This window comes from Dipodomys merriami, unplaced genomic scaffold (assembly GCF_024711535.1).
Source record: "Dipodomys merriami isolate MVZ:Mamm:240054 unplaced genomic scaffold, mDipMer1.0.p SCAF_3, whole genome shotgun sequence".
In the NCBI taxonomy this organism is placed as follows: domain Eukaryota; kingdom Metazoa; phylum Chordata; class Mammalia; order Rodentia; family Heteromyidae; genus Dipodomys; species Dipodomys merriami.
The window spans coordinates 107,838,988-107,852,657 of NW_027204492.1; the positions used below are offsets into that span (position 1 = coordinate 107,838,988).

At 44.4% G+C, this 13,670-nt stretch overlaps 1 protein-coding gene across 1 annotated transcript in view; it reads right to left on the reverse strand.

Annotated features, from left to right (window-relative positions):
* Sms (spermine synthase) overlaps positions 1 to 13,670 on the reverse strand; it is a 58,482-nt gene that overhangs the window by 28,692 nt on the left and 16,120 nt on the right. The window contains exon 2 of the mRNA XM_070040719.1: positions 3 to 123. Coding sequence (XP_069896820.1) covers positions 3 to 123 — 121 coding nt within the window. The remainder of the gene's footprint in view (positions 1 to 2; positions 124 to 13,670) is intronic.

Below are 13,670 nucleotides of genomic sequence, written 5' to 3' on the forward strand. Positions count from 1 at the left end.
ACCTGCCATTTTTGTTTGTGTAGGTTGCTAAATAGCCATGGTCCTGCCAGGTATGCACCGACTCTGCCATTCCTTGCTCCTGGAAAATGGACTGGAGGCCTTTTAGGATAGTCTCACCATCAGCTAGAAGACAGAAAAAAAGAAAAATGGTCAAGGAAGAAACATTTAGAAGGAAAGCAAATGGCTCTGGGTATAGCATGGTGATAATAAGAGTGCTTGCTTATCATCCACGAGGCCCTGGGAGCCATCCCTAAGCACCACAAAATTACAATTAAAAGAGAATGATAAAAATATAAGAAAGAAATAAAGAAAGAACCAAAGTGGCTCCATTGGTAGAAGGCTAGCAAATGAGGGAAAGCATCGGGTGCTGAGATCAGGTCCCAGGCAGGCAGGCAGGCAGGCAGGCAGGCAGGCAGGCAGACAGACAGACAGACAGACAGACAGACAGACAGACAGACAGACAGACAGACAGACAGACAGACAGACATAAATACAAGCAAATAAAGAAAGAATGAAAAGCTAGTTGCTAGTGGCTCATGTCTATAATCCTAGCTTCTTAGGATGCTCAGATCTGAGGGTTGCAGTTCAAAGCCTGCCAAGGCAAAAAAGTCCATGAGACTCATCTCTAATTAACCAGCAAAAAGTCAGAAATGGAGCTATGGTTCAAGTAGTAGAGCTCTTGGGAGAAAATGCCAAATGAGAGCTCAAGGCCCTAAGTTCAAGCCCCAATATAGGATGAGGCAGAGGGGGAAGGAGGAGCCGAAGGATGTAGACTCTTATCTCCAATTAACATCAAAAAACCAAGGTGGAGCGCCAGCTCAGTGGTAAAGTACTAGCCTTGCACAGAGAAGCTCAAGGACAGCACCCAGACCCTGAGTTCAAGTCCCAGGACTGGCACAAAAAAATATCCTGGCTCTGTAACTGGAAAAAATTTAAATTGTTATCATTCAAGTAATGGCTCTAAATAAAGGTAGAAGCATAACAATTCCAGATGGGACAACTGGGTTGTGGGTATTCCCTCCTCCCCATCTGGTCAGATCCACATATCCTGTACACCAAAGGGCTCAATGTTCCCAAACAAAACACTAACCTGGGGCAGGCCCACTTAGAAGCCAGAATCTTCAAGAACATCCAAGATGAAAACAAAAAACAAAAACCCACTTAGAATAAAGACAAACCATGATTTGTTCTTTCGCAGTTTCACCTGTAGTCACTCTTTGTTAGAGGTAAAATAAAGGACAAAAGCATAACAAGAGAAATTAGCCTTTAGTGTCCCCCACCACAGCTTCTGCAAGACAGTACCTCAGAATTTGGGACAGTGCACAGGCCCTGAATCAAGCCTCAAGACTGGCACCAAAAAAACTTCATCTGAGTCAGGTGCTACTCTGAAGGATCATGGTTCAAAGCCAGCCCAGGCAGGAAACTCCTCAAGACTGTGATCTCCAACTAACCACCAAAAAAGCCTGAAATTAAGAGAGTGCTAACCTTGAGCACAATAGCTCAAGGACAGTACCCAGGATTCAAGCACCAGAATCGATGAGTACATGTGCAGAAACTGTAAATCCACTGCTATATAAAAACTCTGCCTCTCCCACTGAAGTAGGTAGAATGGCAATGATGGTCCCTGAAAAGATATATATCCACACCTCCAGAGCCTGGGAACCACAACATGCCTTTATCTGGAAAGGATCTTTGCAAATGTAATTAAGGAACTCAAGAAATAGTATCTGGTTTACCTAGGTGGGCCCTACTTACTGTGGGAACACTATCCTGTTTTTACAGAGTATGTTTATTATCTTTAAGTAGCTATACAAAGGAAATGCCATTCAACAGTTTATGGATTAATACATAATGCATCAATGTGTCTTGATAAATAACAGCCCCAGTATCCTTATGAGACAGAAGAGAACACACAGGAAGAGAGTGAGTTAAATATACAAAAAGTAAAGAAGCAAGGTACTGGTGGCCCATGCATGTAACCCTAGCTACTCAGGAGGCTGAGCTCTGAGGATCAAGGTTCAAAGCCAACTAAGCAGTAAAGTCTATGAGACATCTACAATTAACTAGCAAAAAGCAGGACTTTGAGGTAGAACACCAGCCTTCAACAAAAAAAGGCAGAGAGAGACCTTGAGTTCAAGCCCTAGGACTGGCCAAAAAAAATGCAGTCTGGGCTGGGAAGTGGAGGCTGAGATCTGAGAATTGTGGTTCAAAGCCCGCACAGGCAGGAAAGTCCTTATGTCCAATTAACCACCAGAAAACTAGAAGTGGTGCTGTGGCTCAAGTGCTAGAATGCTTGCCTTGAGCTGATGAGCTCAGGTACAACGCCCAGGCCCAGCATTCAAGCCTCAGGCCTGCCAAGAAAGAGAGAGAGAGAGAGAGAGAGAGAGAGAGAGAGAGACAGAGAGACAGAGAGACAGAGACAGAGACAGAGACAGAGACAGAGAGACAGAGAGACAAAGAGACAGAGAGACAGAGAGACAGAGAGACAGAGAGAGACAGAGAGAGAGAGACACACACACACACACAGAGGCAGAGAGACAGACAGACAGACAGACAGAGAGAGAGAGAGAGGAAGAGGGAGGGAGGGAGGGAGGGAGGGAGGAAGGAAGGAAGGAAGGAAGGAAGGAAGGAAGGAAGGAAGGAAGGAAGGAAGGAAGGAAGGGAAGGAAGGGAAGGAAGGGAAGGAAAGGAAGAAAGAAAGAGCAAATGCAAATCTGGACAACTATGGGCAATCTGGAAGACACAAGGAGATCTTTTTTTTTTTTTTGGGTCCGGTCGTGGGGCCTGAACTCTGGGCCTGGGCACTGTCCCTCAGCTCTTCAGCTCAAGGCTAGCGCTCTACCACTTGAGCCACAGCGCCACTTCTGGCTTTTTTTCTTTTTGCTGAGGAATCGAACCCAGGGCCTCAGGCATGCAAGGCAAGCGCTCTACCACTGAGCCACCTTCCCAGCCCCCAGGAGATCTTTTTTTTGTACTGGTCCTGGGGCTGCAACGCAGGGACTGGGATGCTGTCCCTGAACTTCTTTTTGCTCAGAGCTAGTGCTCTACCACTTAAGCCACTTCTGGCTTTTTCTGAGGTTTTTTTTTTTTTTGGTCGGTCATGGGGCTTGAACTCCGGGCCTGAGTGCTGTCCCTGAGCTTTTCAGCTCAAGGCAAGCACTCTACCACTTGAGCCACATCGCCACTTCTGGTTTTATGAGTGGTTTATTGGAAATAAGAGTCTCACGGACTTTCCTACCTGGACTGGCTTCAAAGTTCAATCCTCAGATCTCAGCCTCCTGAGTAGCTAGGATTACAGGCGTGAGCCCCCGGCACCTGGCTGTTTTTCTGAGTGGTTTATTGGACATAATCTCGTGGACTGTCCTGGCTGGGCTGGAGATCTTTGGAGGTCCTCAGATCTCCGTCTGTTGAGGAACTAGGTTTATAGACATGAGCCACCAGCAACTAGCTAGACACAATGATTTTATGCAGGAGAAGCATGGACCTGCTATACCTTGAGCTCAGGTTTCTGGCCTCCAGAAGCATGGGAATAGATTAATGGGTTAAGCCATCCAATTTGCAATTTCTTTCTTCAGCTTACATCAGCAAATAGCAAGAGGAGTGGTAAAACGGCAGAAAAAAAAATCTTCTAAATTGCCAGACATCATGATTAGGGAGAATAGCAGAACCCTGATTCGTAATACTCACAAACTAGAGGATAGAGGATACCCCCAAAAAACATTAAAAGGGGACTAGGTTAAAAAATAATGACTGGGCCACAGTCCCAGAAATTATGTGAAAGGAACAAAGTAGTAGGGACTTTATACAGCACTGGGATGGAGAGGATGCCTTCAGAAAATTCATCTCCAGCTGTCCAGACCCAGGGAAAAGGTTCTTCTCCCTCAGAATTCTGTACCAGAGCTCAGGATAAAGCTGAAACCACAGACAGCGTGGTGGATGACTGAAGACTTGGGGAAAGATTAGGTGATATGATCGCCAAAAGGAAGGAACTGAGACCACTTCCAACAAAAAGCCCATCAGGGAAAAATTACTGCTGCAGAATCCACATCACACACACACACACACACACACACACACACACACACACACACACACACACACCCCTGCATAAGCTTAAGCGCGCACGCGCGCACGCACACGCGCGCGCACACACACACACACACACACACACACACACACACACACACACACACACACACACACACACACACAGCCCTGCATAAGCTTAAGCATCTACAAACACAAGCTACAGCCCAATGCATCACTGAATTCTCATTTGCTCCTAGCCAAACTGTGCCTTTGGGAAACTCATTTGGCAAAAAATAATCTAGCATGTTTTGTTCTTCTGAAACTGGTTTCAAGAAATTAAAAGAGAAGGCCTGAGTTATGATCCAGAATCATAGCATTTAATAAGCATCTAAGAATGCCTCTCCCCACCAGCCCCCCCCCAAAATTCTGATGTCCAACTTGGTTAAAATGAACTGTGTTTGCTTCCATTTGTGTTTTTCACTGAAGCCTGGTGGATCAGCCTACTGTGCAGGTGACTGAGCTGAGTGCAGGCCAGTAGGGAAAAGTACACCCAGCTTAGCAGAACCCTGAAAGTGAAAGCTACTAGGTCATTATACAATCCCTCCCTGGCTAGACCAGATGTTTTCTGTTTTGAAAGTGCATAAAACAAATCATCACTCCTGGTAAGTGGCCTCAAGACTGGGTTCTCTTGGCAGATTATGAAACAAAACTCAAGTCCTTCATGCTGATGAATGGGGCAATCCAGACAAGGTCACCCTGTGTGGAACTCAACAGGATATGTGGTAGACCAGTAGCCTGGCCCAGGGGCCTAAGCTAGGGGTACCTCTGTTGCTTGGGCCAGGGAAGTGAGATGCCTTTGATCCATGCAAAGGCCTTGACTGCCGGCCAAGCCCAGCATAGCAGTCAGCCCCTTTTTCTCATAGCTACAATTAGCAGAAAGGCACCATGTGTGCTAAAGGAAGCCCTCTGGCCAGGTTTCAAGTGACCAAACGATAAAAAAGAAATCCAATTTAAAGTATTACTTGTTTCCACACTATTGCATACCTCCCCCAGCCCCTGCTGCCCCATAAAAAATATAGGCCAACTCTGAATGTATTCCAGCAGCCAGATTAGACTGTTCATTTACTCACATGCCCAACGCATGTGTGCAGCTCCTGGTCCCTGTGGGCAATTGACAGTACCAGCCCTGCCAGGAAGGTATCTGTAGAGGGGCTATTAGGATCATGCCATTTTGTTCATGGTCCACTTCAGATTCACCTTTGACCTGGTGTACGTTTCCCCTTGTAATCCCTACTTGCTCCCTTTACAAAGGGAAGATAGGACTGAACTCCCTAGTATCTATTTTCCAGAATCCTTTTTTTTTTTTTTTTGCCAGTCCTTGAGCTTGAACTCAAGACCTGGGTGCTGACTCTAAGCTTTTTTTTTTTTTTCTTCAAAGCTAGCCTTTCTTCACTTGAGACACAGCTCCACTTTTAGGTTTTTGGTGGTTAATAGGAAGTAAGAGTCTCAGGGAAAATTGAACTAAATTGAGGATAGGGATAGGAGTGGGGGGAGAATGATGCAAAGGGTAGCATTGATCAAAATGCATTGTCTGGGAGCTGGGAAGGTGGCTCAGTGGTAGAGCGCTTGCCTTGCATGCCCGAGGCCCTGAGTTCGATTCCTCAGCACCACATAAGCAAAAAGAAAAAAGCCGGTGCTGTGGCTCAAGTGGTAGAGCGCTAGCCTTGAGCTGAAGAGCTGAGGGACAGCGCCCAGGCCCAGAGTTCAGGCCCCACGACCGGACCTCCCCCCAAAAAATGCATTGTCTGCACAACCTGACTTACAGAATTCTAACATCTTTATATAACTATTTAATAATATCTTTAAAAAAAAAAAAAAGACTTTCCTTTAGCTGGGTGCCAATGGCTCATGCCTGTAATTCTAGCTACTCAGGAAATTGAGATCTGAGGACTGCGGTTCAAATCCAGCCTGGACAGGAAATTCCATGAAACATCATTCTGCTAAGCCAAGTAGATATATTTATTAAGTCAACACACTATATCAAAGTTGGAACATTTTAATTTTTTTAAAAGAACATTCAATGTCTTTAAAAATTAGACTACATTGCTGGGAGCTGGCGGCTCATGCCTGTAATCCTAGCTACTCAGAAGGCTTGAGACATGAGGACCACAGTTCAAAGCCAGGCTGGGCAGGAAGGATTCCGATCTCAAACTATCAGTAAATTAACTGAAAGTGGAGCTGAGTCTCAAGTGGTAGAACACTAGTCCTAAGCAGAAAAGCTCAGTGAGTGCCCAGGCCCTGAGTTCAACAACAAAAATAAAATGCGAATACATGAGGGATGCAGAAAGGAAGGGAGGGAAGAAAGGTGAACAAATGCAATCATTCTATGTGGAAAATGAACTACCTTGTGGGCAGGTATAGGAGGGAGACAAGGGATGATAGTGGCCAAAGAAAGAAATGTGCTGGGGTCTCAGTGGCCACTCCTGTAATCCTAGCTACTCAGGAGGCTGAGGACTGCAGTTCAAAGCAGCCAGGGCAGAAAAGTCCCAATGAGACTCTTTTTCTCCACCTAACCACTCAAAAACTGGAAGTGATGCTGTGGCTCAAGTGGTAGAGTGCTAGCCTTGACCACAAAGTAGTGCAAGGACAGTGCCCAGGCCCTGAGTTCAAGTCCTACAACCAACAAAAAAAAAAGGAAAAAAAAGATTTTCCTGCGCAGGCTTTCTTTGAACCATGATCCTCAGAGCTCAGCCTCCTGAGTTTGCTGGATTACAGACTGAGCCACAAGTGTCTGGCTCAGAATTGGGGCTTTAGGATAAAAACTGAAAGCTAAAATTCTGAGCCACATTAAGCTCTAAGTGGTAACTTTGCTGAGTCATCCTGGTATGAGGTGCTCAGTAAGTATTTCATGGGTAAATGAAAAACAATACTTCATTTGGCTCAACTAATCCCTTTTAATTTGCTGGATCTCTTCAAAGTATCTAGAATATCTTTACCAGTAATTTGCAAATCCAAGCTGCACATTATAAATCACCTGAGGAATAATTCCAATGCCATGTATCAGATCAATTAAATAAAAATCTGGGACTGGTGCTGGTGGCACATGCTTGTAATCTTAGCTACTCAGGAGGCTGAGATCTAAGGATCAAAGCTTGAAGCCAGCTCAGACAGAAAAGTCACTGTGAGATTCTGATCTCCAATTAACCACTCCAAAACTGAAGTGAACCTGTGACTCAAAATGGTAGAGCACTAGCTTTGAGCAAAAGAGCTCAGGGACAGCGCCCAGGTCCTGAGTTCAAGCCCCACAACTGCAAAAAACAAAAACAAAAACAAAAAAAATCTAGGGAGGGACCCAGATATCAGTATTTTTTAAAATCTCTATGAAATTGCAATGTGTAGTTATAGTTGAGAGCCACTGATCTAAACCACACTAAATGGAAAATCAAAAAGAGCTGGAAATGTAACATAGTGATAGAATGTGGGCTTAGCATGAGTTGAACACCCTGGACAAGAAAATAGAAAAGAAAAAAAATATCTCCTTACTATCTCCATACTGCATACTGTCAAGTCCCAAAAGTTAGTGAAAACATTCAATAAAATGGACCGGAATTGAAGCCCCAGATTAACTTATGAGGTGCCCCAGAAAAGCACTTTGCAATTATATTGACTTTTTCAACCTTATGTGCCTGTTTAGTACAAAACATGTAACAAGACTAAACAAATGGAAATTGTTCTATCAGTTGAGAGATTGACAATGTTGTATGAGAGACTATTCCTCACAGGACTTTGTCCACTCACTAAATGTCAATGATGCCCAAGTCAAAAATTGCATGCCTAGTTGTCTCAAAGACAGGAGGGAAATCCAATTGCCTGAGAACTACAGGGTGTTCTACACCTAATGAGAGAGCCTGGAATCAGAGCATGCCCAAATTTGGGAAACACAAGATAGGATAGCAACAGCACACATCTTCAACAAATGAGAAGAAAATGTGAAAGCAGATCTTAACAGTAAGAGATAAATGAACTGCTTTCAAGTAGACATGATAATCCAAACTCAAGTAAGGAAAATGTTGTTTGGCAAAAGTTCTTAGAAACTGGCTTCAATGGCTAAGCAAGATTGATGTATTATAAGCAAAGTGCTCTGAAGTACAGTGACCTCTCCCAGAGAAAAATGTGTCCTTTATCTACTGAAGTTTCCAGACCACTGCTTGCTCTGTTTGTTTGACAATAACTTCCAATGAGTGAATCAACTTGTTCAAATTAAATACATTACTACCAAAAGGGGGAAAAGATTCAAAGCCCAAATTTCATCTCCCTGCCTCATTTTCTCCCAAGGATCCATGTAGAGGCCTTACTTCAAGAATCTCATTCTAGGGCTGGGAATGTGGCTTAGTGGTAGAGTGCTTGCCTAGCATGCATGAAGCCCTGGGTTTGAATCAGCAGTACCATATACACAGAAAAAGCCAGAAGTTGCACTGTGCCTCAAGTGGTGGAGCGCTAGCCTTGAGCACAGAAAGGCTCAGGGACAGTGCCCAGGCCCTGAGTTCAAGCCCTAGGACTGGCAAAAAAAAAAAAAAAATCTCGTTCCTCAGACCATAACCATCAACCATCAAGTCCCAAAGGGCCTAAGCCCAAATCTGTAATGTACTGCTGGACCCTGCCTCCAGTACACCTGTGTATGCATTGTTCCAATCCCAAGTGAGAAATCACAATCAGGCTCATGACTTCTCTACTCCACTGTCCATTGGATATGGAATGTGGCTCCCTAGCCTGAAAGCCTGAAATGTGAAACTTTTTGAGCACTGATATGATACCACAAGCAGAAAATTTCACACCTGAACTCATGTGACAGGTCACAGCCAATACACAGGTGCATTAAACATGCAGTATAAGGTTAAAATTTACCTTTGGCATATGTATAAAGGTACATATGGAACATAAATCAATTTTCTGTTTAAACTTTAAACTTGGGATTCTATCTCCAAGTTTAATTGTGTTTATGCACATATCCAAAGGTCTCAAAGAAAAAGTGTCATCTGAATCACTTCAGTTCTCAAGCATTTCAGATAAGAGACACATCACACAAGTCACTTAAAAGTATACCCAAAAAGGCCAGGCACCAGTGGCTCATGCCTATAATCTTAGCTACTCAGGAGTCAGGGATTTGAGGATCACGGTCAAAGCCAGCCCAGGTAGTAAAGGCCATGAGACTTATCTTCAATTAATCACCAAAAACCCAGAAGTAGAGCTGTGGCTCAAGTGGCAATATGCTAGCCTTGAGCAAAAAAAAAAAAAAAAAAAAAAAAAAGCTAAAGGACGGTGCCCAAGACCTGAGTTCAAGCCCCATGACAGAAAAAAAAAAAAAAACACCAAGAGTTCAAATTTCTGGAAGAGATCCAGGAAAGGGGTGACATTGTTTAAAATAAGGATACAGGTTGACCCATTGTAACAATGAGATGTACAAGACACTATATTGACAATGAAACTTACAACTTGGGAGGGGAAGTGGGGAGTAGTTGGGGAGGTTGGGAGGGAAGGGATGGTAGGGAACAAACAAAGGAAGAGGCATGAATGCTCAATAGGAAATGTACTCATTACCTTACTCATCATGTAACTGTAACCCCTCTGCAGAATATTTTTACAATAAGAAATGTAAAAGAGGGCTGGGAAGGTGGCTCAGTGGTAGAGTACTTGCCTTGCATGCATGAGGCCCTGGGTTTGATTCTTCAGCACCACATAAGCAGAAAAGGCCAGAAGTGGCGCTGTGGCTCAAGTGGTAGAGCGCTAGCCTTGAGTTGAAGAGCTGAGGGCCAACACTCAGGCCAGAGTTCAAACCCCATGACCGACCAAAAAAAAAAAAAAGGCCCCAGGGGCTGGGGTAGAGAGCTAGTCTAGCATGTGTGAAAGCCCTGGGTTTGATTCCTCAATACCACAGAAAAGGCCAGAAGTGGCACTGTGGCTCAAGTGGCAGACTGCTAACTTTGAGTTGAAGAGCTGAGGGACAGCGCCCAGGCCCTGAGTTCAAGCCCCAGGACTGGCCAAAAGAGTTCAAATTTATCCCTTAACTTCAGAAACCACAAGTTGCTTCAACATGAGAGCTGAAAGGAATGCAGACATTTTCCTCAATAATAAAATAGAAACCCTGTTCTTAAGGATTTCTGTATAGACCCCAGTACCAATGTTATTTCTTGCCATCTTTCTTGATCTTATACTGCTTTAAATGGGTGGTCCATATAATGGACAGCCCTGCATGCATGTCTAGATTAGCTATAGGGTCCCAATGTTATATCCCCAGGGAATCCACAAAGACATCCTACCACAAACCCAAGACCCCAGGCACCCTGATAGAAGACAGAAAAAAAAATGCTTCTCTTGTATAGACCTGGTCCATTTTCACCTTCACAAAGCTGAAATATTCCCTACCAAGCTCAAATACACTAGGGGCTGTCCTAAGGAAATAAGCAATTGTAACATATCAGGAAAAAGAGGGTATCACCTCTTGTTACTTGGTGTATAGTTTTAAGCTTTTTAAACCTGCGACCTTGGTGTATTGTTTTAAGCTATTTTTTTACCTGCTTCCTGGGCCAGTTCACCCCTCTTTAGACAACCTGGTGTTCCCCTGTTCCCGGGAGGTCACCATATTGATGCCAAACGTAGTGTGGCCTAATCAGCATAGCACATTGTAAGCCCAACTTCATGGACTCAAGCGATCCCCCAGGCTCAGCCTTCTAAGTAGCTGGGATTACAGATGCTGGCCACTGTGCCTGGTTTTAAGCTTTTTTAACCTCAAGAACTTCAGCTAACTGGGCACTGGTGGCTCGTACCTGTAATCCTAGCTACTCAGGAGGCTGAAATCTGAAGATCCCAGTTAGAAGCCAGCTGGCCAGGTCAGAAAACTCCTTCTGAGTCATACCTCCAATTAACCACCAAAATGCCAGAAGTGGAGTTGTGACTGAAGTGGCAGAGTGCTAGCCTTGTGCACAAAAGCTCAGGGACAGCACCCAGGCCCTGAGTTCAAGCCCCAGGACTGACACAAAATCAGAATAGAAATGAAAGAAAAAAAGGTTTGTAACCAAAAATTGTCTGAATTCCTTTCCTATCTTACCTTGAAGCAGCACCTGACTTCTGAAATTAAAGGATAAATTTATATTCTGCACAAGGGTATTTTTAACTGGGAAGGGTGGAAATCCCATACTTCACCATCAAACCCCCACACCCATTGCTTTGCCCATTACATCTCTCTTCCACATCAGGGTGGCTTAATCAGTGCATCATTTGTCCTGCAGAAGTGATTGGGCCAAAGGCAGAAGCGGATTCCAGCCCACACTTTCAGCAGCTTGCAGGTCCAACCACTCCACAGTCCACCCACTCCGCCGACACGCAGATGCTCTACAGCTCCGTGCAAGGGGAAGCACAAAATGTAGTCATCCTTTGTCCAAACCCCAGCTTCCAATGTCAGAGAACCAAAGCCTGGCTTTGGCTGTACAAGAGTTTCCACTTCACAGACAAACCAGTGTTTTGGGTTGCCTAGATGGAGCCATAAACTGAAAAGAGGCAAAAAGAGACATTAGACCACAATCCACATTGAAATCATTCACATAGCTGCTTTAAAAATCCATTTGGCTGGGCACCAGCGGCTCATGCATGTAACCCTAGCTTCTCAGGCTGCTAAAAATCTGAGGATCACAGTTCAAAGCCAATCCAGGCAGAAAAGTCTGGGAGACTCTTATCTCCAATTAACCAGCAAAAAGCTGAGAATGAAGCTGTGGCTCAAGTGATAGAGCATTCGCCTTGAGCAAAAAAGACCAGGGATAGTATATAGGCCCTGCGTTCAAGTCCTAAGATCAGCACAAAAATAAAATAAAAATCCATTTGGTCTTAATTTGATGGTGGTGTGATCATAAACTGCAGGCATTGATCTAAAATCAGAACTGCACTCTAACATTCATTCTTTGTAAATTATATCTCAAAGAAATAGGTGATCAGGAGGTATCAACATCATCAGCATAATCCCTCTGCAAAGAATAAGATGAAAACATCCTCAATACAGACATAAACTTCAGAAACATTCAGAAAACTAATGAACTTCCAGAGATAATGTGATGGTCAAGCAGGTGGTTTCTGGGTATGCCTTAGTTGGACAGCTTGGTTTCATATCCCCAAATCCAGTCCTTTTTACAACAGTGGGGGGATGATTAATTTATCACACCAAACCAAGCTGGCATGAATGTGCAGAGCAGCATGAATACTAATAGCCAAGAAGTAGAAGCAATATAAGCAAAGAGGTAGTATGTACACACCATGTGGTTATTTGGCCATAAAAGAATCGGTGTCCAGGGGCTGGGAAGGTGGCTCAGTGGCAGAGTGCTTGCCATACATGCCTGAGGCCCTGGGTTTGATTCCTCAGCACCACATAAAAAAAAAGCCGGAAGTGGCTCTGTGGCTCAAGTGGTAGAGCGTTAACCTTGAGCTGAAGAGCTGAGGGACAGCACCCAGGCCCAGAGTTCAGGCCCCACAACCGGACCCAAAAAAAAAAAAAAAAAGAATTGGTGTCCAGTGCTGATGGCTGACGCCTGTAATCCTAACTACTCAGGAGGCTGAGCTCTGAGGATTGTGGTTCAAAGCCAGCTCATGCAGGAAAGTCCCTGTGAGATTCTTATCTCCAATTACCCACTCAAAAACTGGAAGTGGCACTGTGGCTCAAGTGGTAGAATGTTAGCCTTGAACAAAGAGGCTCAGGAAAAAAATCTAGGTCCTAAATTCATGCCAGACAACTGACAAAAAAACATTTAAGGGGCATGGAAGTGTCACTGTGGCTCAAGAAGTAAAGCACTAGCCTTGAACACAAAGAGGCACAGTAACAGCAGCCAGGCTCTGAGTTCAAGCCTCACAACTGAAATAAATCAATCGATCAATCAATTATCAACTGGGCTGCGAATGTGGCTTAGTGGTAGAGTGCTTGCCTACTACACATAAAACCCTGGGTTTGATTCCTCAGTACTACATACACAGAAAAGGCTGGAAGTGGTGCTGTGGCTCAAGGTAGAGTGCTAGCCTTGAGCAAAAAGGCTCAGGGACAGTACCCTGGGCCTGAGATCAAGCCCCACAACTGGCAAACAAAAACAAAAACAAAAAACCCCTACAATCTAAGCCTTCAGATTCCTGCTTACTCTAGGGTAACCAGAACTTCCCCCTGTCAATCACAATCCTTCCCAGGCTCAGAGACAGGTGGAACCCAGACCAGATGAGGTGCTAGAAGGTGGTGAGATGCTCCTTACCATCCCTGTCCATCATCACTAGTAGCTGTGATAGTACAGAGGCTTGCTCCCAGGGACTAGAGAAGAGCCAGTTACAGGCTGCCACTCAGCTTTCTCGCCACCAAGTACCTGAAGTCCTTCAATCACAGCAGTGAGGTGCGGCTGTTAAATGCTGAAAGGGACAACTAAGAAAATGATTTGGAAAGCTTATTGTTAGAGCATCAACTGTCAGGTTCATAAAGAGGAGGAACCAAACCAGGAAAAACTGCAGAAAGAAAGACTGACTGAAATTAAATTAACAGCCAGGCAACATCAACATAGAAATAACACCCAAGTTCTATTCAAGCAAATATGCATTAAGACAAGCCAAATGGGAATATTTAT